Consider the following 26,953-nt stretch of genomic DNA (forward strand, 5'->3'; position numbering starts at 1 on the left):
CTGGAATTATTATGGTTAGAGCATTTATTTTTGGACTCCAACTGCATGAAATATCTAAATTTGCGGTCACTGAGCGATGCCAAAGCAAAATGGTAGCAACAGAAAGGAAGATGCTGGTAGAAACCATTCATGTGTTAACAGTAAGGAGTTAACATATCTGTCATTGTATGTTACAGAATAGAGAAGCAAAAAAAGTAGAACGGCAAATAAGTGTTCATTGTTGGTTAAACCAAGATAACTGGTAACAACCATTGCAGAAATTGAGCACAATGACTTCCTTGATTAGTAATGAGGATTTTCAATACATTTAATAAATTATTTGTCTGAAGAATAGCTAATAAAATATCAATATTTAGGTGAGAGGTTTGGAGGGGAAGAATGCCTGAATACCCAAGAACACAGTGATCCATTATTCTGACTTCAAAACTGTGCAAGGTTTTAAAAACTCTTCGAAGAAGAAATATGGTAATGTGGTCTCTGTTTAATTTGGAAGTTTTAATTGGACTCTTGTTCAGGAAGAAATGAAAATAACAGGGTTCCTTTAGTTTAGCGTAAGAAGGACAGGATGAGACAAAGATGCTACCTTTGTTGGTAAGGGGTAATTTTAAGCATTAAATGAAAAATGAATTGGTATCTAAACATTGTATGTAATGTCATTTCATATGTGGTAGGCTGTCATCTGTAGCACTCCAGTAAATGTTCCAGAAAAGTGAATTTTATAGGTTACGTGTCCAGTCTTCCATTCTCAGATTGAAACTACTCTGGATACCATACCAACAGTGGTACCTTTAAATGCAGAGGATAATAATGTTCAGGCTCCTGATTTCCTCACGAAGTCATGTAAAGCAAACACAGTAATGACATAAAACTAACAATATGGGCTTGTAAGGAACTAAGTCCAGAAGTTAGAGACTGTTTCCTAAGTAGAACAAGAGCAACAATCAGAACAGTATTTCCATAGGACATACTCTATAAGTTTAAACAGCAGAAGGATTCCAGGTTGGCATTTATTTTTAACTGATGTAGATGTAATGATGTAGAGTGAGGAAGGTTCTTGTGACCAAAGTATGTAACCAGAAGCATGTGAGGCTGGACAGTGTGGTGCAGAGAGATTTAAACTAAGAATTATGGGCATGGCAGAGATTCATTAACAAACAAGTGAGGAAGTTGTAGATGTGGTAGGCAAGTCAAGAGCCAAGGGTTAATGGCAACTTAAAGGATGCTCCATTTAATAAAACAGTGCAGAAGTGGAAGCTAAGCATAGCATGCCTGTGATACAAATCTTACAGGGAGAGCTCCTGAGTCTTTTCTGGTGAGCATACCTGGGTTCTCTGAAATAACTCAACCCTTTCTACCCAGTGCATTCTATCACTCTTACATTGCATATTTGGTGAACAGTATTGCCCGAAGTAATGAACCCAGGGGTACACCACTGGTGGCCTCCAAATCCATTTTGTTCCTGAGATTTCTCTTTGCAGGCCAAACTGTCCCAGCTGACTCATCTTTTCCTCATCAGAAAGATGTTCCTATCTCTTCATTACCTTCATGGCCCTTTGCTGTTATTGCTCCAGTATGACCACAGCTTTCCTGTACTGGGGAGCTCTAAAGTGAACACAGTACTCAGATGTGGTTTCATTGGTGCTTAACAGCGAGGATCACCTCCCTTGACCTGCTAACAATGACCTTTTATTATGCAGACTAGGATACTGTTGGTAGTTTTGCTACAAGGGTATATGACTTGTTCACAGTCAGCTTATCGTCTACCAGAAACCCCAAGTCCTTCTCTGCAGAGCTGTTTTCCATCCAGTCAGCCCTAGGACATAGTGGGCTGATGGGGCGAGGATGAGAGAACTGGAGAAGTTCAGACTACAGAGAGAAGTCTCAAGGGGAATCAATCTGTATAAAATATAGATGGGATAGAAACAGGCTCTTATCAGTGTTACCCAGTGCAGGACAAGAGGCAATGGAAAAGAATTAAAACTGGTGAAGTTTACCTGAACACAACAAAAATTTCTTAGTGAGGGTAGGTAACATTGGAATAGGTTGCTCAGAGAAGTTGTGGAGTCTTTGACTGCTACAATATTCAAGACCAAACTGGTCATGGTCTTTAGTAACCTGAGTTAGCTGACCCTACTTGAGCAGTATGGTTAGACTAGATGATCTGAAGGGGCCTCTTTCCAACCTAAAGGACTGTGGGATTCTGAGATCTGAGGATGGCCATGCCATAGTCTGTGCCAGACAGAACAAGAATAGACAGACTGACAATCTGTCAGTCAGATAACAGTCACTGAAATGTCAAAGCGTATGAAACTTAATATCAAGTTTACTTATATAACTAGACCTAGAACTTGACCTCTACCTGTCAGATTTCTTTTGCAGTCCCAGGGAATTTTACAGCTGACTTCCTCTAAATGTATACTCATCAGGACTGCTGATGAAAATGGTAGGTTGTCACCATATCTCTACCCAGTAGGGTAAAATGTTGATGAATTTCGCTGCCCTCTGTTTGAAGAGAATTCAGCCCATGAATATATTTCCCTGTCTGCTAAAGACATCTTCTGAGATAATAAACAGATCTTTAGTAGCAATATATATATATAAATAAATCGCATCAACTTAACTCCTTCAGCACAAGCCATTTAACTTACTGCACCTGAAGTTAGAATTGAAGTCCTCAGTATAGAGAACAGAATGCCTCTAGGGTGTCTGCTTAAGAAGCTATACACTTAATGTAACAATATGAATAACCTCTCAGTCACATGCTGTTTTTCCTGGTAAATTCTTGACTCATTCACACAATGAAAATGCACAGTATGAAGACATCCAGGAGAAATAGCTATTCAATGCTTTCAGTGCTTATTTTTATCTGAATGCTGTGTCCTTCGTGCCACATATCACGCAAACTTTTGCAGTTGATAAAGTAGACATGCTGGGAAGAGGCTTTTTATTCCTTAATCAAAGAACACAAATAAAACATTAAAGATAGCTGGTTTGTTTTACCTTCTTTTTCCTTGAAAACTTATTTACCTTCTTTTTCCTTGAAAACTGGGCTTACTAAACCCTTCTGAAAAATTCCATCTCAAAAAACAATTTAGTGTTGAGCACGCTTAGAATGAGAGGTGGCAAGGATGAGTTAAAGAAGCAAAGGAAAGCAATTATTCTGTAAATTGCAGTTGAGTTGCATGAAGATCGCTATAAAACTATACCACTACATTTGTTCAAACCCTTTTTACAAATAAAGCCAATAAAGGCATACTGATAATCTGACAGATTATGGCAGTGCTGAAAGCAGTAGAATCTACAACCCATAATTAAAGTAAAAACAACAACAAAATGCAGTTTATAAACACATTAACAACACATTGTAATAGCAATGCATTTATAAGTGCAGAAATCTATTTATCGAAGTGTTACTGTCTATGTAATGCAAGTTTCTTCCAGAACCTTGTCTATCTAATCAGAGTGCCACTCTTCAATAAAAAGGTTTCTTGAGCTCATACTAGTCTTCACTGTTGGAAAACACCACATTCAAAAAAGAAAAAACAAACAGGCTTTATACGAGCCCTGCACCATTAAGGTAAGCACTCCAAACATTCACTCCAGAATGAGTGGAAAAGATGAGAAGCTGATGAAACATTCAAAAACCTGAATGATTCTACTCAGATTTTGTTCTTTAATCTTATTATGCCTGGAGTGATTGCTCTTTTTCCCTATGCGAATTTCACTGACAAAATCTCCAGTACCAAGAGTCAAAAATCAGCCTAGAATGTAGTAAATTACTCATAATGAATCAAACAAGAAAGCATACAGAATTGTATCAGCAAAGATTGTCTAGTCTGGAATTCAGGCTCCACACTGCTTTGAGTCAGCCTAAGCATCAGCCTAATGAGAAGATTGTATCATCTTCTCAACTCATAATCCCCCCAAATCCTTGCTTCTTTCTTCTCTCTCCGAGCATTTACAAAAGAATAAGGGGTTTACTGAACCACAGTCCCTTTTGCATCCTCATAACACAAAACAGCTCCCATTGATTCTGTTCCTGACAAAAATTTATGCCTTACCCTTACATAAAACATTAAGGAAAAGTCAACATTCTCATCTCTTCTGTGGGTAGCAAATAAAAAAAAAAATTGCTTTCTTCCATTCAAGGAAGTGTACACCTTTTGTTGCTAGAGCCTAGTGTTATCTAGAAACCCCTCCCTAACACTGCTGGTAGCAGCACAGTGTGAGGGCTCATGAAGTAGCAAAGGCTACTAATAAGATAGTGGTGGAACTTACGCTGTAATGATATTGCCAGGTGAGGTGTTTGGTAAATAGTGCTGTAAGGGGAATTCCTTTATTTCCATCATTTTTATTTGTGTTTTTTCCCTTTCCTGCTAAATTTCACTACTGAGTACATAAAGGCATGTTCTCATACCTTCTGTCCCCTCTCATAGTTTTTGCAGCAGAATAAGAGTTTTAATTTGAATTTTCATTGATTTAGAGATGTTTTATCCTGTCTCAGATAGGATAAAGGTTTTCCAAAGACAGTAACAATTCCTGCATCCTACAGGAGATTTTATTGTTACTTGTTTTGGCTGTGGGGTTTCTATGTTAAACAGAGTACCATTCCAATATGGCTGCAAAAATATGACAATTAAATGTGTGCTAGGGATTATCAAGAAAATTACTTGCAATCAACATTTGCAGAGAGGTTAGAAAGATTTTTTTTCTCAAAGGACTCTTGAATACGAAGCAATGAATGGTCAATGGCTTTTAATTCGGTCTCACTCATAAAGCAAACTACTGTCTGACACATCTCAAGTGTCAGCGTTGTGAGGAGATTCCAGCTTCTTGGCATTCTCCTTGCTTATCTGGAACAAGTGAAGAGCTCATCATAACAGTGGTGGTACGGGATCTGCTCCGCAGCCTGTGTCCTCTGCCACTGAGTTTCTGACAGGTCTTCTAGGTATTTAGCAAAGGAGGAGGAAATGTTTGCACCTTCCCCTTTATACAAAAGTCTTTCAAAACCTTATCATAGAAAACCACTAATGGGATATTTTGTGATAGTAAGCTGTCTACTTAGCCTACTATTATATAAAATGATAAGATAGCTTGCTTTAGAATAGCCCTTCTGGGGTTGTTTAAGCCAGGCTGAATGTAATTCTCTTTAACAGAGTGAGTTAAAAATGCTTACAATGAAATGTTTCCATACCAGAAACTAACTCTCCTAGTAAAGCCCTAAGTTGAAAAATCATTCAATTTTTCCATTTGTATATGGTTAATCTAATGTATTTATTGTGAAACTGCAAGGAGGTAACAGTGAGCTACACCGTTCCCAGATCTTTCCAGTGATGCAGCCTTTCATTTCTTAGAATAAAGGAATGCTACACTCACACTCCTAAGAGATATTCAATCCTTTTATTGTCAGTCCTTCTCCATTGTCCACCCTGGGTTAGATTACCAGCTCCTTTTATTCAACACAACAGTCTCCCCTTCCACATTTCCTTGCTTACATTCTACACTGCCACCACCCCACCTGCATGACTCCACTCAACTCAGCATTTCCTTTTGCCTTTCTAGTTTGTTCTAGCACCAGCTGTTACAAAATAAAATCCCTTTGCATCTCCCCACTGTTCCTGACATCCCCTCGGGAGGAGCTAATTATATCCACACTATGACATCACTAATCTTATGATTTCATACCTCCTTTGAAGTGCCATGTATGATCATGACAACAATCAAATTCCAGTCCATTGAGACCCACGCGCTGTCGCTTTTTTTACCTTCTTGTGCTTCCCCTACTGACTGCTTTCATCTATTGTCCTTCATCTCATGCTGCAACTGTAAATTCCTGAGGGAAAGGCTGTCCTTTTCTCTCTGCTTTTACTGCACCTAGTCAGTGGCTCCTGGTCTTTGCCTGGGGCTCACTGACACCATAGCAACAAGAAATAAGGTCAGACTGGCTCTTTCATTTAAAGCTCCTATAACCTCTATGCTTATTAGGGGTGAGCATTCATGTGCACAGAAAGCAGAGGAAGAACTGTGTCATTAGCCTACAATCACCCTCAGTATCTGTAAGAGACCCCTATGTAGATATCTATCCCTGGACAAAAAGGTGAATTTGATGTCTTTTCATCATTTTAAAAGTTTATTATTCTCCTCAGACATCTGAGGAGAATTCTTTTTATTGTATATTTTCTTCTGGAGCCCCAAATTTGGTGATGGAGAATGTAATCTGATTTAGGGGTGAGCTAAGATCACAGCAACTTTTCCTTAGCATTCCTCTGACCTCAAGCAGCCTCAAGGATGGTCAGACACCAACATGCGGTCACAACTAACTCACATCCTATCTCGTCCTGTTAATGACTGAAGGAGTTTAAACTTTACTTCTTAGATAAATCTAAATTCTGAAAATCTCAGTTTGCAGACATTCTCAGTGCTGGTGCATTTTCCTTGTGTAAGACTTCACTGCATCCTTATCTTTTAACAATTATTCTATATTTTGGGCTATTTTTTTCTTTGTACATGGTTTGAAATAACTGGACATACAAGCCATCAACTGGGTTCTGTATTTTAATCTGTATCAGAATATGTGGGCTTGATTTTTGAGTTTGTCTCCATTATGTTTACTGGAAATACAAGTGAAACCTTCTATAGGCCAAAAACAAAACAAAACAAAACAAAAATTATTCTTTTACCTACACAATGAAGAACTGAATAACAGAACAATTATATTTGAATACAATTTAAAGCCAGGAGAGGTTTTTTAATTATTTTTTAATTTTCTTTCTTTAATTAGAAACTGCTGCACTTTGAAACAAACACTGCTTTTAGCACTTGCTTTTCGGTGGCCTTTTATCTTTTTTTTTAATTAGCTCACTTGGGAAGTAATGTAACTGTTTTGCTGAAAAAGTTGTATCAGTGTGTACTGTGTGTAGCAGAATCCTTCTTCCCAACTAACCACACAAATCCTGGCACTTCTCAGAGATTTATACGGAATTACTCCACAATTGGCACAGCCTGCTTCCCTCAGTGCCCTTCATTTTCTTTAAGATCATCTTGATAAGAAGCAGACCATTCTTTTTTTTTTTTTTTGCTGGTTAGGCAACAAGATGCACACTCTCATTTATGTAGCAGGAGTCTACCACGGCAGCCACGAACAGGGTTGTAGGCAGTACTGCAAAGTCTTTAAACCTTGCTATTGAAACAAATACTGAAAGCCAAGTTTCAGAAAAAAAAACAAAACAGATCAAAAACCCCAAACAATAAAAACCAAACAACTCCTCACAAGGTCATGAAAGTAAAGCACTTTCTGCTGAAAGCACTTTCTGCTGAAAGCACAGGAATACAGATATTACAGTCCAATCTTCGTTAGTGTACTAAAACCTTACACCGGTTTTATATATCATTTTACAAACCAGGGAGAAGATTAACTGCCAACTTTGCTCCCAGATAACTCCTCATTACAGGTATGTCAGAAGGATGACACAATGTTCTCCATGAAGAAAAGCAGAAGCATGTCCTCTATACACAGGACAGAAGAGAAGCCAATAAACTGAGAGCTAGAATTGGTGAAGGACATGAAAGAGAACAGGAAAGGTTTCTACAGCTACAGAACTAAAAAGATGACTGAGGAGAGTCTGACCCCAAGTGTGACAGATGATCAAGTGATGGGGAGCCTGTAAAAAGTACTCAGTGCCTTCACTGCCTCAGCCTCTACTGGTAAGGGCTGCTGCTCCAAGGTCTTTGAGATCTTTACTTAATGGCAAATACTTGCAGAAAGAAGTGCTTTCATGGTATAGAAAGATCAATTTAGGTACCACTTTGGTCTTCTGGACATACACAAGTCTGTAGGAACAGATAAGATGCATCTGAAGGTGCTGAGGAAGTTGGCTAGATGTTACTTTAGGGTCATTCTCTATCATGTTTGAAAAGCTGTGGTGATTAAGGGAGAAAAAGTTATTAAGGGTAACTGTTAAAATTATTGTCAGAAAGGCAAGAAGGATTCAGATGAAGGTTGCTCAGAAAAGGAAGTTCTTTGATTCACAGGAGGTTGCCAGTAGGAAACCACTGCAGCAATTAGGATTTTCTGCATGTGGTTTAGGGTGAGCCTCCCAGTTACTGGACTGCAGTTTGCAGAATCTGTCAGACAACTATTTGTAATCTTTTTTTTTTTTTTTGGTCTGAAAAGGAATTATCAGGAATAATTACGAATATTGCAAATACAACTGTGTAGTATCCAAAATGATATGAAACTCAGATCAACTGTATAAGAATACAATTACATGACAATTGCATGTAAACTGGGTAGGATATTCAAATACTGTGTGTTCTCAGTAAATTAATAAACAATGGAGAATTCTGTAAATGAGCAATAAAGGTAAACTTTTCTCAACAGGAATGACATATGCCATAATTTGTAATTTGAGTTGTTAAATTCTATACCATCCTTTGTAATATTTACTGACAAATGCTACTTATCAGTAGTACAGCCTGTACAGAATTAGTCAGTGTTTATTAAATGCAGTTTGTGTTTAAACTAAAGCAGCACAACGCATGCTAGTGTGATCAAAGTTCAGTCAGAAGTGTATCTGAAATGTACATACTAACTGGCTGTGCTCTTTTCATAAGAAGTCAAAACGTAGTATGTCACATAGGCAGCATTAATAAATAGTGTTCAGAAGTAGACAATATTATGGTACCAACTTTAATTAATCCCTCTAACTTGTGCATGACTGTTTCTACTAACTACTTTTAAACTTCCTAAGAAATGAAACTTGGATCGCCACCTCTGGACATTATTGTAACATTTTAATCACATAATTATGAGAAAATTTCTTACATTAAATCCAAATGTTCATCTCTTCCAGTTACATCACATTAGCTCTGGTTACTTATTTTAACTTTAAATTATCTTTATTCATCCATGGGGTTCACACATTTTAAATTCTCTGAGCTTCTCAATGATTACTCAACAAAGCTCTATCTGATGAGTTCTCTAAATGTATTCCCTACAGCTTTCCAGGTAATTTGCATTACTTTTGTCTGGACACTTCCATTTGCTAATACATTTCTGGTAGTAACTGCACAGAATTTTGAAAAACGAGCATGTCTTGGGATGAGCTGAGATATGGTCGACTTGGCTTAGGCAAAGGGATGAAGGTTAAGGTCATTTCCTGATTTCTCTGATGCAGAGATCTCCTTGGTGCTGTTCAAGTTTTGGTATAAAATAAAGTACTTTGGTGCTTCAGTGGGCCTGTTTGAGTAAAACGGCTTTCTGGAGCATGCTGACCCAAACAAAAGGTGCTCTGTGGCACCCTGTCCTGCCCTGTATCCTGGAAATATACACGAGCAAAGAAAAATGGTTTGTGCCTCAGTAAACTATATCCCAATGATTTCCTTAAGTAATTACCAGCTGAGGTGATACAAAACAGTCCTGAGGTTGCAGAAAGCTGCTGCTTTTGGTAGGCATAGAATCTTAACAGAAAACAGGTTAACTGAATGAGTCCCTTCTAACTCAGGATATTCTGTCATTCTATGAGGAAGAGCACTAGTCTGTACACCAGTACGCTCAGAAACACTTCTCTGGCCACCATTTGGGAAAAATGACAAAACAAATAAAGGTTTCTCACTTTTTTTTTTTTTTAAGGAAGAAAACACGATATTCGATACCTTAAAGCACACTAACAAAATTAGAAATTTTTCATTATAAATACAACTAGCATTACACTTCCAGGCTTCTGCTCTGCTTCCACCTTTTTAAAAAAAATGTGAATAATACTTTGATTTTCCTCTTTAATTATGAGAATGAGATTCAGTTCCCCCTTCTGCACTTGCAACAGGAGTGTAATCTTTAAAGTATCTCATTGCATTCTTCTATGTCCTTGAAAACAATTTCTGCTGTTAGAAGATAGGACTTCTTAAAGACTATTTTTATATTTGTCTATACACATCTACCCTGTCAATCCCTCTGCTTACCATTTTAAATCAGAATATTTCATTAACTACTATTTTTAGGTCTTGGGAAGGCAGTATTTTAGTATTTTCATTTTGACTGATTTCCTTTGTATCCTTTTGCTGTGGAGTGCTCAGGATGCCCTGCTCATAAGGGAACACTACATATACAGTATGTAGGGGAATGTTTGATTTCCCTACAATTTTTTACATAGAAGAACAGAATCAAAACTACTGGAATCAAACACATTTGGTAAAGCCATTGTCACCACAGTGGCGAAATTAAAAACTCCATTCCAACCTGGGGCAGTACTTAAGTCATACTTTAAATTTGCATATCATAAAATTAACTGATTACTGTGGAGTGTTTGCCTGACATTTGTCACTACACAGTCTAAATTTGGCTTGAAAGACGGCAATGAATGAAAGCCTATGCAAAACTTAATATCTCCTTGGGCATGAAGACTCCACACATCTCAGGTGAATGAAATCAAAGCATATCTATGTGCCAGTAACATGCCTGTCTGCGGGAAGAGTCACTGGTAAGACTTCAGCTTCAACAAACATTCACTTTCCCTTGAGAGGTCAATAATGGTGACACAACCAAGAATACAGAAGTTGACTCTTTGAAACTGTTCCTTAAAGAGTAGAATTTTTTAAACCTCAAACAAACTACAGAACATAAAGCCTGCCTTTTTTTTTTTTTTAACCAACAGGCCGTAGTCAGTGTTATTCAGGGACTTATCATTTACAAAGAAAAGGGATAATGAGAAAATTGCAGCAAATATTCAGCCATGTATGTGGGTCCAGGGGAAGTTCACAGCCATGTTCAGTAGTTAAATAGCTTCAGCAAGAATTGAATTAACCAATGAAGAAATATGAGATAATTCCAAGCAATCAAACAAACATTAAAAAAAAAGAACTTTGGATGAAATTAATGGCACAATAAATGAAATTATTATTTATTTCATAGGCTAAAATTAAGAACTGTTCTTCTATTGAGTAAATATGGTGCCTTTGCTATAAGAACTGTCATGAAGGCCTGCTGAAATAGTCAAAATTCAGAAGAAAAGACTACTCGGTATGTTACCTGTTGGAGTACCGGTTAAAATCAATTATTTTCATGATTTTGTCACATCTTTACTACACGTGAAAAAGTTTTCCATGTCTGTGTTTCTTACAAAATTCCATATGGCTAACATCTCTTTATTTTTGAAATGCAGACATGTCCTTATAGATCAAACATTTCTTCTTCCCCCCCAGAATGCGTATATACTGAAAAATTCTTATTGTATCTGGTACTGCTTATGTTTCTTTTAAAAGGCAGTTCTACCCATAGACCGCATTGCCATTCAATTCTTACATTATTAATACTTCGTAATGTCATCTTACAATAACCTTCAATCACATGCCTTGGCATATCTGAGTTCTGGAGTAATACTGAAGCTGTTATATTTCTGTTTATGATCACTAGCATTCTTAGCAATATACAAGGGCTGTTCTGAAAGTAATGCATCCTTGTTATGTTGGCCCACAAAATTAGAGGCAGATGCTGATGGCATGGCAATAGAGGTTGAACCTTCTCACCAGTATTCCATTACATTTTGTTCCTGTGCATAAAATGGCATCAGAGGGGCAGTCTGATAAAATAATGTCTAATATGGAAATGCAGATGAAACAGAGATGTGTCACTGAATTCCTCCATGCAGGCTCAAACTTCCAGAGACAGGCCAGTGAAGAAGACAACCTTTTTCTTACAGTATAACACCAGGCACCATACCAGTTTGAAGACCATGGACCACATGGTCAGTCTCGTCCAGACTGCTCTACCACAACCTGCATTTAGTGCCTTCCAGCTTCCATATGTTCCAGCTGATGAAAGATGGACTGCATGGGCAACATCTTCCTAGCAACAATGCTCTGCCACAGGTCACCTCCCTTGGTGCAGATTTTACAAGCACGGCATGAAGGCTTTTGAAGCAATGTACATACATTTCAAGTGATACTGATATACTGCACTGAGAAATTTTGCTGGTACAATAAGGAAATAGGAACAACCTATAAAGTCAGTGATCCATGAAGTAAGTCTCTACAGAAGTTTTGACAAATCAGAGATGACAGAACACCAAGCCAACCCTTCTACTGGAGGAATGGTAAAAGACAGTAGTAAAACACATACACACAGTTTGTCTCTTTCTTACAGTTTCATTATTCTGTATTTTATTGATTTGTGCATCCTGTGCCAATTCAGAGATCATCTATGACTATGTCCATACAGGACATTCATTCTGGGGTTAGGGAAAAAAAGAGCATGGATTATTTTGCTGGGGGTTGTCCTCCTGTGCAACACCATCCCACATAATAGAGGCAGGTGGCTTTTACTCTTACGTTTTGCTCTGCACAGAAAAATTCTTCCTCTGGCACAGAGCTATGGCTATTTTATCTTACCCCAGTATCTGTGTCAAAAAATAAGTTTTATTTCCAATGAAGTTACCATTCCATGCCAGATCAGAATTCCTTTAATCAGTTCAGGAGTTCTACTATTCTTTGGGTGGATGGTTGGACAAGATGATCTAGTAGGTCCTTTCCAACCCTGTTATTCTATGATTCTATACTAAATAGAAACAAAGTGAAATCTGTAGGATGTGGATGAACTATTTTATAAAAAGGCCTCTAAATACATGACATCTGTCAGATGGTCCCTGCTCCCACTAGCAATGTACTGATGGAATTCACTGAAATTCGATTATAGTTTCAGAATTTAATGACTATCTCACTAAAATGAGTATGACTTGGACTATTAATTTGAGTGAGAATGAAAGAAACTCTTACAGTTTATCTCATTCTGCACTGAATAGTGTCACCCAGATTGCCACAGAGCTTACCACAAGCTAATTGCAAGGCATGCAGCAAATGTTTATGTACCTTTATGCCTAAAATAATTAATCCCTATGAAACAGCTTGGTCTTTTTTGGCAGTTGCTCAAGAAAAGTCATTAATGGAAAAAGTCAAAATAGTCATGATTTGAGCCTACCAAAATTAAATGATAATAGTTACAAGACTGGTAAAAAAGTGCAATTCATTTTGTTTTTATCATGAATATGAATGCTGCATTTCTACAGAAGTTTGAAATCCTACAGTCATTTTCATTTGTCATGAAAGGGATTACCAGGAAAGACATTCAAAGATTAAGTACTGAGGAGGTCAGAGCGTCCTAGATTTAAATTTTGAATCTTTTATTACCTAAAAATTATTTAAAAACTCATATACATAATGTGTATATAAATATGTTCCAGAAGAATATAATAACATACATCCCTGAAAACTTAAATTATGCTTTTCTATTTTGTACTATATCCTGTTGGAATCACAACAATTATTTGCTTGCACCAGAATAAAAATCGACTGATTGGTAAGACTTTCTCATTAATGTGAGAAAATTTCCACACTCCTAATGGTTCTGAATACTGTAATGAGCAATACAAAGAGTCAGTGTCATTATAAGTCTCCACTTGGTTTTATCCTCTGGGTTCTTTCTGATTCTCTTAGAATTCATGCTGTAAGGTAAATTTACTCTAGTAGTTACTACATGGTGAAAAACATCACATGTAAACAGAATTTATCATTGAATTTACATAAAAAGGTAAGTACCTTTTTGGTAGAGAAAAACTGCTAAGACAAAGGGAAATGGTTTCAAACTAAAAGACTGGAGACTGTGTAAAAGACAGAAACTGTTTTCCTTTCTTTTGTCTCAAAGCTTGCTTCGTAAGGCCTTTTGTGGTGATAAGACTCTGACTGATAACTGCCGGTTATCTGGATGGGTGTCATGGTGCCTCATTGTCTCTGCTTAGGGTTGTAAAGATAAGCAGAAATAGGTGCAAATAGTCTTCTCCGTGGGGGGTACGGCTTGGAGAAGCTGACCACCACAAAGACAATGCTCCTGCATGGCAATGAAGGCGACATCCGCTGCTGGCTTATCTGTTGGGCCAGACATGTGACACAAATAAACTCCTGAGAAATGAAGGATAAAAGGCCTTCACTGAACTAAGGATTTTGGGGGAGAAGAACTTTCAGAAAAGAACTTTGGAGAAGAACTCCCAAAGAAAAGATCTTTGAGGAGAACTCCCGAAGAGACTTAGGACGGACCCCGAGGCCTGCTTGCTGCCATCTCCCATCCCCTGCGGTGGCCAGACAAGTTCCTGAGATCAACGGACCTACTACGAACCTCGCTGGATCCACGGTGGTGATTATATCTCTTGCTTTCTGCCAAGTCTCCTTGCTTTTCATCTCTTTTCTATCGCACACCTTCCCTCCCCAATATCCCTAAGCAACTAGTATTTGTAATAAACTGGTTGGGCTAACATTTGACCCGCTGTGTCTTAATCTCGCCATCGGGTATACATATACATATAAAGAACCTCGTCTCCCTCCTTTATATTGGAGCGTGACAGACTGACAGTGAATTATATATATATTTTAAAAAATAATGGTGGTGAGGCACTGGAACACGGTTGCCCACAGAGGTGTGGATGTCCCATCACCAGAGACATTCAAGGTCAGGCTGAGCAGGGCTCTGAGCAACCTGATCTAATTGCAGATAGCACTGTTCATTGCAGGGGTGTTGGACCAGATGCCCTTTAAAGATCCTTTCCAACTCCAACAGTTCTGTGATTCTTTGATTGCGGTCACGGCTGGGAAAAACAGTGCAAGGTGGTGGATCAGCTAAACTCCAGAAACTTAGCTACAAAATGATCTTGTCAAGACAAAAAAAAATCTGAAAAATTATTTTATTAACAGATAATAATTTAAAAGGCTTAAATACTGATTTTGAAGGCCTAATAATAAGGAGAGAAAAGTCAGCTCCCTTAACATACATACATAAGTTGCTAATCTTTGAAAGGATGCAAAAGTCATCATGTCTTTGTGGGGAGAATTTAAATTTTCTTTGCTCTGGTTGGTATGACTGTCATCAGTCAAATTGATAGCTGAAGGTTTACTGTGTTCAGGAAACCGATGTGGCAAAAAAGGCAAAATTCACCCTGAGGAAGGTACTACAATTCTAAGTAATTAATCAGGCAAATAAGGTCTGTAACTTAATAAGGTCCTGGCTGGAAGTGTCTGTATGGGAACAGGAGAAACAGCATCTGTAAACTAGGTATGTTTTATAACACTACATATTCTTCATTGTAATACATAGAAATATACTATCTATTTATCATAGTATGCGATTACTCACTGGAAAATCTGGAAATTGGTTCGAAGAAAGGATTAATGCAAAAATTTGTCAATTTAGCTTATTTTGGTCTTCATTTAGTTTCTGACTATTTAAGTCCAGTGAACTTATCATCTATGATGACAGAACAACGTGACAGACATTGTGTAGTCATGAGTTTGGCCCTGGCATCACCTAGATCCTCAATTGGTTTAAGGACTTCCACTGACTTCCACAACCAGTATTTCACCTTGTTGTCCACTCACCTCCGGTAACTGATATTAAAAGACATGTCTCAGTATCCCTTGAGGGACAGAAGAACACTAAATTAATTTAACCTAGCAGTTCAATCTTCACAAACTAATGAAATTACATTGTCAAGCGAAGACAGACTATGCTTAAGCTCCTTTAATGTTAGCTTCAAACACATAAGGTAACAAAAAATACTTCAAGAAAATCATGTTACTTAATGAATGTAAGATGAACATAAAATTCTGGTATTATATATCTATTAATATTTATGTAACTTCTACCATTAGATGTCAGACAGTAGGGAAAAAATACGAAAGGAAAAGAAGATGTATTTTCCTTTATTTGACCTTCTTTAATGGAAATCTATGTTACAATTTCTGTATTGATATAACTCTTTATGAAAATTTATTTACTTTCCAGCGGGTGCTTTGTGCTGATTAGGTGGGAAAGGATTGCATTTTCTGCTATTTATAACACAGCTAATGATTTTCTTTGGGGTGAATAGCTCCTTATTTATCTCCAGATGCTTTCCTTGACAGGTACAAAGTCAGGACAAAAAAAAAAAAAAAAGTATTCACTGCTTTATCTGCTACAAGGTAAAAATATGGGGCTGCTTCCTGAAAGTGGTTCTACACACCCAGGTATTCTCATACGTATAGGTCATTTTCCATAAGAAAAGGGTGTCCCTGGACATTTTGCTTTCCAAACTGAAGATTAAAGGATCTGACTATTACTATTCTACTTTAAATACTAGAGTAATTGTAAGAAGCACATAGTTTAAATAGTGTAGTACAAATCTGGATTTATTTGAGTGCTTTGCTATGTAACTGCTGTGCTGTCCATGGTAGCTTCAGTGTCAGGATAGTTGTTTTGGGACAGGTTTGAAATCAGATTAATCATCAATTCTAAGAAGCCCTGATCTGCATGAAACTGCTGGCTCTTATCTCCACATGGGACAATTTTTTAGCACTGCCAGTAGGACAGCTCCTACCCTTCTGAAATATTATAAAATTAATAAATTATTTCCAGTAACTTTATAAAGCCCACTAGGTATGACTTTGCAAATCCTTCTTGTTCTACGTAATGAAGTTTCAACCTCTGACATACACTGGTATTTCTAGGACCTCATATGCAAAGAAGTGTCAGCCTTACAATTGACTTCTGTTCTAGGATGTATTTATCCTATGTTAAAAATGCAGTTGAGGGCTTCATTTTGTGGAAGTATCCTCAGGTATTTGCCGTGAAGAACTGGTGTTTTTCCTATAACTGCAATGTATTATACTATTTCTCTTAAGTGGTATAATATACTAAAATCACAATACGACCACCTGCATTTAGATTTCACAAATGTTAATATTTTTGTAGTTGCCATAGGACTCTTCACAAATTCCTAGTATCAGGAGCAACGAAACATTTGTGATGTGATGTACCAATGTAATGTCATCATATCAGAAAAAAAGCATAAAGGAAAGAAGAGAAAGATTTAGCAGTGAGAGTATACGTACCTTCATATGTTCCACTTTCTAAGAGAGCGCCACTTTTCTCCAATTCCATAAAATCTTCAACAGTGATGAAAATGTAGTCCACGCCAGGGACTTCCCCCTCCTTATGTGGCCTTGTGGTGCCTATTAATAAAAATGAAAGACATGCTGTCAAATAAGTGACCTAAATTTAGAACGATCAGTTTGAAAGTTTTGTAAAATTTACCAAGTAAACTGTTTATATAACACATTGTAGCACATCATTCTCTTGAAGATGTTTTTCAAAACCGTTTCGTTATACCTGTTGAAGCTGGCAGAATATATGAGATGCCTATGTATGGCAGGGCCAGATGCTGTCTGGATTCAAGTTATTTATTTAAACCGATGAAAATGTGTGACACTGCATACCACTTAAATTACATTACATTGAAAGAGCCCAAATGAGACCACGCATTCAAAGTTACCAAGAATTTTTGGCGTGTTTTCATAGCTTCAGAAAAGGTCTTGTCTGCAAATAATCAATTCCATGCTCTTTTAAACATTTATTTGATATCAAAACAATAAATCTAAGTAAATTTACAAGGGTTATGGTCATATAGCTTGTTTCATGTCATACATGGACTTGATAAATGGATAGGCTTGACAGACTGAGCAGTCCAGATCACCTGCCAACTATGCTGTCAAACAGCAAAGATGCTTAAATTCAGTTATTGCTTCTGTTGTCATCTCTAGATGACAGAGTTCCATAAATGCTGAAAGACAGTATTTCATACATGCTAAAAAATGACTCAGATTTAGGTAGGAGAAGCTGAGATGTTAGCAGGAAGACTCTGAATTTGACCTGATTTTCTAATGGCCCCCTCCTTATAAAAAAATAAAGAAAGAAATGATCAGGCTATTCCTACTTTGACTGAAAACACTCATTCCATTTGGAGTTGGATGATTCCTAGGTCCTACTCAGACTCAGTGTTTTAAACATCTTAATCAGTCAACTTTTATTTATGCTGTAGTGATTAAAACACAGTTTAAAGGTTTGGTTTCAAGGTTGTCAGCACTAGGAAGCTGATAGAAACCAAGCCTTCCACTTCCTGGACAGAGAAGTTTAACATTACAATATTGTGCAAAAGACATTGTCTCTTCCTTAGTTGATTAACCCACTTAACCTTAAACACTGTATTCTGACCCTCATTTTATGCAGCAGTGACTCAGATAGCTGTTCAGATCAGTCTATTTAATCCACTTTTTGATGCCTGTTAATCAAACATTGAATTTAAACCTGATGAGTCATTTTGTGTGAGATTTTTTGTGAGATTAATAAAACGAAGTGTAGTTGTCTACAGTTGTTCCATGAGCATAAGCTATTAAAGTCAGATATCTTATCAGTGGTAGAAGCAAGAAAGCTACTCAGCTGCCTACATACTAGCAGTTTAGTTCATTGAGCTATACACAGGGCTCTTTTTGTGTCAGGTGCCTGGGTTCAACTTTCCTTTTGATGTGAGATAAAAAATATGAAGGACATACAGGAAACTCAGATCCTTTTGGAACTGCATCAAGGAGGGAAGGAGGATACACAGGGTGCTTCACTTTTTTCCTGTGCTTAAGCAACTGAATTAAGTCCTAAAATGTAGCAGTCTATCTCATGCTGAATTCCATGCTTCAGCTAGTTCTAATGGAGATTTCTGTGCCATGGACAGCAGATTAGAAGTGCTATTCTTTCTCCTAGTAATTCTTGCTAGCCTGTGCTTGGCATTGGCTGGATGGCCTTCAGAGTTATCCAAACTCCTTGTTGTCAGCACAGACCTAATGATATAGTGGTGTGTTAATTTATCATCTGGACTGCCCATCATAGGCACATTTCTCTCCTCATAAACAGCCCGAGAGTCTACAACAAAGACCTGAGAAGTTACATTTTCAGAAGTCTACATTAGGAATATTTTGAAAGATAAGATGCTCCATTTGTTATTTTCAATTTTCCTTTCAGCTCAAAATTTAAAAGTAAAATCCTTCTTACTTGGCAGTTCATTTCTGAAACATTCATATTTGCAGAAATGGGTTCACTAGGATAATTACTGTTGCATTTCAGGGAAGGTGCCATTAAAGCAAACACTTGCTGCATCCTTATATATGCTGAATGTACCCCGTATGGAATATGTGACCCCTGGAGATGCTGCAGCATCCTCAAAGATCACCAGCCCCTTCTGATAACTCTGCAGAAGCACAGGGATCCCAGCAAGCCCATGAGCTCCTGGGAGCTCTACTAACAGCTCAGGCATCAGATGTTTGATCTGCATGCTCTCTCCTGAGGAATGCTTCACTCCCACTGTCTACTGACAGGAACAGTATCTTCCTCACAGAAAAACAGAGAAAAGAAAAGTTTAACAAATGAAGGCTATTTTATTCCTAGACAAAGCACTGTGAAGAAGCTTCCATATTATACAAATACCTCTAATTTACTGTTTTGATACAGATATATTTTGTGGTCAAACTAGGATTACTGAGAGTTTAACAATCATTGATGAATCAGAAAAAAATACAAGTTACATAAAATATGGAGGTAATCCCTGTTCTGAGTGAAAATTGAACCAGATTAGCTACTGAATATCAGAATCACTGAGAAGTATTATTAATATACTGCATGTATATTATATAATACGTGTATATTCTGTAGTCTTATTTAGCAGTTTGCCTAGAATTAAATTCTACATTGCTGTCAGCCTACCCATTACTCCAGAAAAGTATAACAGACTGTCTTTTAGATTCTGAACCTCAAATTATATTCACGTTCCAGTTACAAACTACACAGGCTTCATCCTTAACACAATGCTTAACTCTTCTCCATTTGAATTACACACTGATTCCCAATTGTAAAATAGCCATGAGAAGCCTTGTATTTAGAGCAGCTGATGCAATCCTCATCTTGCTCTGTAACACTGAAATTTCAAACAGTTCCTATTCTGCTTCAAGATGAAGCGAAGATTTCTGTTGCAAAACAGAAAGAACCAGATCTTTGCTTTACCATCACCAGTGTTACTAATACACAACAGTTTCTTAATTTAGACTCCCTAAGTTTTCCCACTGGTTTTCCTAGGTGACTAAAGAGCTAATGGTGAATCCGATGCTTTCCTTTCTCCATTCCTCTTGTACCCCATGGTTTTACTAGAAATCCCAGCATGAAGAATCATTTCTCATGGAGGCTGAAATAGGTAAATTACACGAATTAGTATTTTCAAGGAAGAACAAGTTCTCTAGAAAAACTATTGTCAGTTCTACCTTTATCTGCAATCTCTCTCCTACAATGTCAACAGATTATACTGTCACTCGTTAACATGGAAGTTTGCACACACTTTTTAAGAATCCTTAGGGACCCTGCTCCAGGAGCTCTGTATTTTATGGTATCACAGAATTATAGGGGTTGGAAAGGAGCTTTAGAGACACCCCCATGCCAAAGCAGCTCCCTAGACCAGGTTGCACAGGCAGGTATCCAGGCGGGTCTTAAACATCTCCAGAGACGGAGACTCCACCACCTCTTTGGGCAGCTGTGCCAGTGCTCTGTGAAGAGGTTTCCACACACATTTGTGCAGAATTTCCTATGCATCAGTCTGTGGCCATTTCCCTTCGTCCTATCACCACACACTGCAGAGAAGAGTCCAGCCTTGTCCCTTTGCCTCCCGCTCCTTTGATATTTATAGCCGTGTATCAGATCCCCTCTGAGTCTTCTTTTTTCAAGGCTGACCAGTATGCTGAGAGTTATACTCCTATGAGATAGGAGCTGCTCCCTTCCTCCAAAAAACGGCAGTCATACCAAACCACCATCTAGTGGAAACGCCCTGCACATATTCAGGGTGACTCTTAACCTCAGGTACAGCATTTCTATCCCAGCCAGAACTTTACTGCCCTTGATTAAATCTTACTGAGTTCCATTTTCCTCCTGCATCTGTTCTTATTCCCTCAGCCTGGAGAACCTGAGATCTTGCAAATGGTTAAAGCAATTCCCTGACTAATGGAGTAATCAATAGTTATCACCTCTTTTACTCCTTTACCCTGGAGGAATAGAGTTGCTGCTATTAATACTTCTGCCTTCTTTATACCATTCTGTAAGCACCATAAGTTATGCAATGTGCAGGTTAACAGATTTAGAGGCAGTTACTGGAGAATCCTAAATACCCATTAAGATCTGAACACTGAGGTCTATATATAGGAATCTTGTAGATCACAGGCAATTTTTATTTTTCCTTGCTTTTAAGCTAATGCAGTTACCGTTCTTAATAGATTTTGCCTTTAAATACACTCACAGACAGAGAGGCAGGCATAAAAGCTACAGTGATTAAAGAATTAAAACAAAAGATTAATTCCAAGCCCTTTTTTAATTTTTCTTATTTTTAATTTTTTTTTAACAGAAACACAACATCTTTTATTATATAGAATCAAGGCTCAACAGGACACAGTTCCTACTGCTTTAGTTTAGCCTTTTATTAATGTAAAATGAACATAGGGACCTAGTTACCATTTTGTTACCATGGTAACATATGAAAAAATAATCTGAATTCCATAGCAAAAGAACATGATACTTTCTGATCTTGTAGGATCAAAAGCAGCATGGCATATTTGCACAATTTATATTTATGACAAATGCAGTCTATTGTTGCTGTTGAACAGAAGATACACAAGGAGTAACTTGGAAGTGACCATGACTGGTCCATACAAACATCATGTCAGGCAGTGCAGAGTTCCTTCAAAAGCTCAGGAGCTTTGGTCTACACAGTCTGGATGGTTCTGACTGGCTGACTTCATGAGGATGAGTGCTCACACGATTTCAGAGCAGAGGCTTTAACAAGCTTGTTTATCTGCAAGCCTGAAAAGGCTATTAAACTCATTAGTACTGACTTCCCACAACTATAAGTTTCAGTAACTAGTATCCTACTTATAGCTGGTGGTCATAGAAGGCTGAGTAAGGTCAGCCTGAACAGTTTAGGAGAGACCTTGGTGATAAAATAATCAATTAAGAGCAGCTTTAAACTTATTTTACTCTTTAAACTGTTTACCCCTAACCATGGCTGGATGTCATTTCATTTTTTCAGTCAGTATTAAAAAAAGTTCTTAGTCTTCTAATTCTTAAAACCTTTCACAGCTTGGTAGGTGAAAGTTATGCAATGACAAAGGGATCTGCTTACGCTCAGAAAAATTAATCTGAATTATTAACCAGGATCTAAAGCAAAACACACTAACTGGAGTTACAGAAAAGCAAAAAGCCTGAAGTTTTCCAAGCAATGATATATGTGAAGTTATGAACAAACATAAAATGGGAAGAAACCTACAAGCAAAAATAGAAAGGGTGAACAATTATTAACACTCTCATAATCTCAACCTCAAATTCTATTTCTCTTAATGAAATACCTTAACATAGTCCGGTACATTTTCATTACTTTTAACCACAGGCTGTTCTTGACTGCAATCAGGATGTATCAGCATTGCTTGCATAGTTCATTGACTCGCTCTCCAAAACAGTATTAGGATCATTCATTGAGTGACTACTTTGTCTAGATTTATTATAACTTCAAGATGGATATTTTGTACATTTTAGAGGTATTTAACCAACATGACTGATTAAAAAAAAAAAAAAAAGAAAGAACCTTTGCTGCCTATTTCTTCTGTGCTACACAAGAAAAAAGTTTATCATACTTCAGTGCAGGCTTTCCATGCTCAATGTTATGCTATGTGATGGTGCTGTGTTTCTGAAGAAAAATAAGGGGTCATTTGCACAAGTAACCTTTGGAAATGCTTTTCTTTTAACAAAATATTTAGGCACCTGAGGATATGAATTTAGATAGCTAAGAAATCTTCACAATGAGTAAATAAGGACTGTGTTAGTTCAACAGCAACTGAAATACTGCTTATATAAGCTTTGAGAATAATAAATAACATTTTAATGTGGATTTTTAATATGGGCTACTAATGCAGATTGGAAAAAATTGTGAATTCATGTGGTACTCAAACCAAATTTCCCTTGTTAGTTAAAAAAATATTATAAGATTCTTAGCTCTGGAAGAACTCAGTGTTGGTAACCTTCATACCAGTTTCCACATCACTTTTTAGTGTTTATGTCAGAACAAGATGCTAAGATTGACTTTATATTATATATTTCTATATATAATAAATAATATATAAATATTTCTATATATCTATATATAATAAATCATATATAAATATTTATATATATGATATTTATATATTATATAAATATTTCTCCTTGCATCATTGAGTCTTCTTCACAGTCTCTTTCCAACTCTGCTGCTTTCAGAAGTGGGAAAGGTACTCTCTCAGTATTTCTCTCACTGCTAACTCCACGTACTTATGTGTGATAAGAAACACTAGCAAGTTTATTTACATGACAGCACAGGAATATGACTATTAGTCAAACCCCCAGAACTGTGACAGTAAACATGAGGCATCCTTAGCTCAGTACAGAAGACGTGTTCAAGAAGACTTTATCATTGCACAGTAATGAATCTGTATCTTCTGGTCATTGACATTACAGTGATCTCGTACTCCTTTACAGTCTGTGTGATGATCATACAAGTGAAAACAAAGGTCTTGGTCCCCAAAAGGTCCAATATCTATTCACAAATGTTTTGCATAATTTTCAGTGCTTTGGACTCCTAGACACAAATATATTAATACAAATTTTCATTGCAAATTAAAGGCAAACATGGCACACCTCTTTCCTGTCCAGACACATTCAGTTTTCTTGAGCTGTACATTTCCTACTGCAGGTAAGTACAAAAGCAGGAGTGTCTTTAACACAAGCACTTACAGTGTAAATGAGAAGTAACAATCTAGCTTTCTGCTCAGTGACCTTCTTCCGGACTCATTTTTCAAACGTATGGAGGAAAATAGGACCTTATTGTGTTTATGTGGTATAAGCACAACAAAATATAATATCTTTAAAATATTAAGCCCTTCTAAGTCATTCTACCGATAAGCTGTTCTGTAATTCTGTTGTACAACAGCTTGTTTCCACAGAAAGCAGTATGCCAGGCTGTCATACATTACAATAGCTGGAGGGATCCCTCCTGTAAAAACAGACTGCTAATCTTTAATAAACTTCAGCTGAGCCCTTGTTATGACCTTGTATACGCTTTGCCTTAGAAAATTTCAACAATGTTTAATTAACTCTTTTGTTCATTTGCCAAAATACTCAGGGACGCTATTACTGCGAGGAACTGAAATGTATGGGAAATTAAACTTATCTTGTAACATTACCAACTGCATTAGGCAAAGAAACAGCACATTTATCTTGATCTACTGAATTCCCAGCTGAAGAGAACAATAAGCATCATTTTCAAGTCAAGTGATTTTAGAGGTATTACAAAGCAGGAAGCTCCAAGTGTTTACGACACCAGTCATAACACAATAAAACAAAACACCATACGGCCGTTTTGGTATGGGTCATAAAGAGGAAAAGTTTTTCATCTTTCTGAATGTTCACTACCAGCAAATTCTAATGTATCTTTAGAAAAATAACTGCAGAGACAAAGGACTGAATTCCGCATTCCTGAAAATATTGTTGAGGGTGAACAATTTCACACTGCATTATTAAAGAGAATGTTGATAGATTTTATCCTGACAAATATCTTCAGGTTAATCTCAATTCAAACATTACTAGCAAAGGGATTAAGTGTGCTACAGTGAAGCAAAGCCAGGCATTTAACCATTACTGAGTTGTGGGACTAGAGCATTATTTGTAACATTACCTGTACATGGAGAGAAAAAAATAAATCAGACACTGGTTGGAAGAAAGTTTATTTTTTACTATTGTCTTAAGGACTTTTTGACCCAACCATCAGAAGAAGGGAAAAAGCACTCGCCAGATATCATCACAGAGCTAATAGTCTCATTACTAGTTGTTTGTGTGGTTTATAAAGGACCTTTTCCATTTCCTGCCAACATATCTCTGACAGTTTCTAGGCATAATTGGGATTAATGTCATTATTTGTTTTGATTCTTCCTAAAGAAGTAAAATTTAAAATTGTGAAAGGCAGTCTTATGAGACTGCGTCCCAGTTCATAGCAGACAAGATATTTAGTATTTTATAGCATAGAACAGCACTAACTTCCTGGTTTTGAGACCTACAGTGCACAAAGCAAAAGGTAAGCATGTCATTTATTGAATGAATATGCATTCAGCCTGTGCTTCTCTACATTTTCACCACTTCTAAACTTGGGACACAGGCATTAGGTGAATAGAGAAGCTCCAGCCTGGTAGTTAGCAGGATGCTCTTTCAAATAGTTTTTTTCCTCCCCAAAATATCCAAAGGAAATATTATTCAGATTTGAATTTTGTTAAACTTCAACAGCAAAACATCTCTTCACACTAGATATTCTATACTTCCAGGACTCCTGGAAATCCTGGAAGCTATTGAGTATTCCATATCTGGAATAAGGGTCAACATTTCCACTACTGACAACAGAACATGTTTATATACCACTTGATTTTAATAACTTCATGGGTAAACTGTTGTGGATTACTTTTTTAAGCAGCTCATACACATTGTTACAGAGAATTGAAACCTGCTTAAGTCATGTACAGACCATAAGAGTACCCTGAAAGATTCTTCAAAGCTAGAAATAATAACTTCTGAATTGGAAAAATACTGATAACAACTCTAAATGTTTTATTCAAACTTACAGAGGCAGTCATCCTGTATAATGTCTATTTAATAGGATATTTGAAAAGGGATTTGTGAAGTGTTTAGCAGTTGCTGCTAAATCTCTCAAAATATTTATAAATGGATTTTATAGATCTAGTCTTACTTTGAGAGGCAGTAAAAGAAGGGCTGAAAAAGGCTACCATAAAAACCATCCACACATGTTCCCAAGCCAAACTCACTTCAATTGTTTTGTGTTAATACCAAACGAACAGTTAATGCACTGACAGTATGAAACAATAATTGAACTTTAAAGGTTATTTAAAGATCATGGCAGACAATACACAGAAAGATGAGGGGGGTTTATTCTCAAATTGGAGAACCTAGTTAATATATGTGAATGAGAAAAGTAGTATTCAAGACAGCCCCAATCTAAGTACAAGTCTAAAATTATTTCTCTTCATAGTTTCCTTAGCTGTGTCCTACTATACAGTACCTGTCCAACATGGCATAGGAGCATAATCCAATCCACAGCTCATCTCTCCTTCTGAATCAAAAAGCACTTTGGAAAACTACAATAGATGTTTCTGGTGGAACAGACTTGCATTACAGTTATCTTTCTTTCAACCCATAGATTGTTTTGACAGTTCTAATCCTTGTCTTTCACACCCACAGTTGATGCATGCAGCCTAATCTGTGCACCATTCACTAGACAGCTGGCTCAGACCTTGGTCTGGTGACAAAAAACAAAACAAACAAACAAACAAAAAAACCCACAAAAAAAAAACCACCTCATATGTAATAGCAGGTACTGCTGCAATCACTTTGAATGAACAGAGTTCAAGGAAATGAATGATTGACTGTGCAACACTGCACTCAAAACCACTGGCACCTTCACAGCTGAAATCCCTGGTGGTCAGCTGTTATCCAGACATCACAGCAAAAGCTGAACTGCCCTCAGCAGAGTTCCCACTGGGGCTAGGCATCATGTCTTATCGGAGGACACTACAACATGCAGCAGGAATGCTTTAAGCAAAAGGAGGATTTGTGCTGTGAGGCTGCTTCCCATGGCAGCACTGTTCTGTCCATGTAGAAGCACATTTGTCACGTGGAGGTTATGGCACATAAATGTTGTACCTCATGGTTCAGCAAGTACATTTTCTTGCCTCCTAGAGTAAGCATATTGTTTTCTTTTTACTCCCCTAATGTCCCACCACAAACAGAAGAAGTAGGATATTCATACTAATACTGTAGCTCCTTAGTAAAAAAAAATATACTCTTTATCCACTGGCAATAAAGTTTGGACTGAACTATGAACTTACGCAGTAAATTCCAGGAAAACACATTAATGAACATTCTCAAAAATCCAGTTTAAAACAACGTCATTGAAAATGTGTTCTCCTCCTCTCAGTTAAACAAACATGTCAT

The 26,953-nt window shown here is 37.2% G+C and overlaps 1 protein-coding gene across 6 annotated transcripts in view; it reads right to left on the reverse strand.

Moving 5' to 3' along the window:
• MAGI2 (membrane associated guanylate kinase, WW and PDZ domain containing 2) overlaps positions 1–26,953 on the reverse strand; it is a 718,224-nt gene that overhangs the window by 284,601 nt on the left and 406,670 nt on the right. For all 6 annotated transcript variants that reach the window (XM_065743669.1, XM_065743670.1, XM_065743668.1 and 3 more), the window contains one exon: positions 16,906–17,025. In XM_065743669.1, the coding sequence (XP_065599741.1) occupies positions 16,906–17,025 (120 nt within the window). The remainder of the gene's footprint in view (positions 1–16,905; positions 17,026–26,953) is intronic.

This window comes from Cyrtonyx montezumae, unplaced genomic scaffold (assembly GCF_038088225.1).
Source record: "Cyrtonyx montezumae isolate F1298 unplaced genomic scaffold, pur_monq_1.0 scaffold_3, whole genome shotgun sequence".
Taxonomy (NCBI): Eukaryota; Metazoa; Chordata; class Aves; order Galliformes; family Odontophoridae; genus Cyrtonyx; species Cyrtonyx montezumae.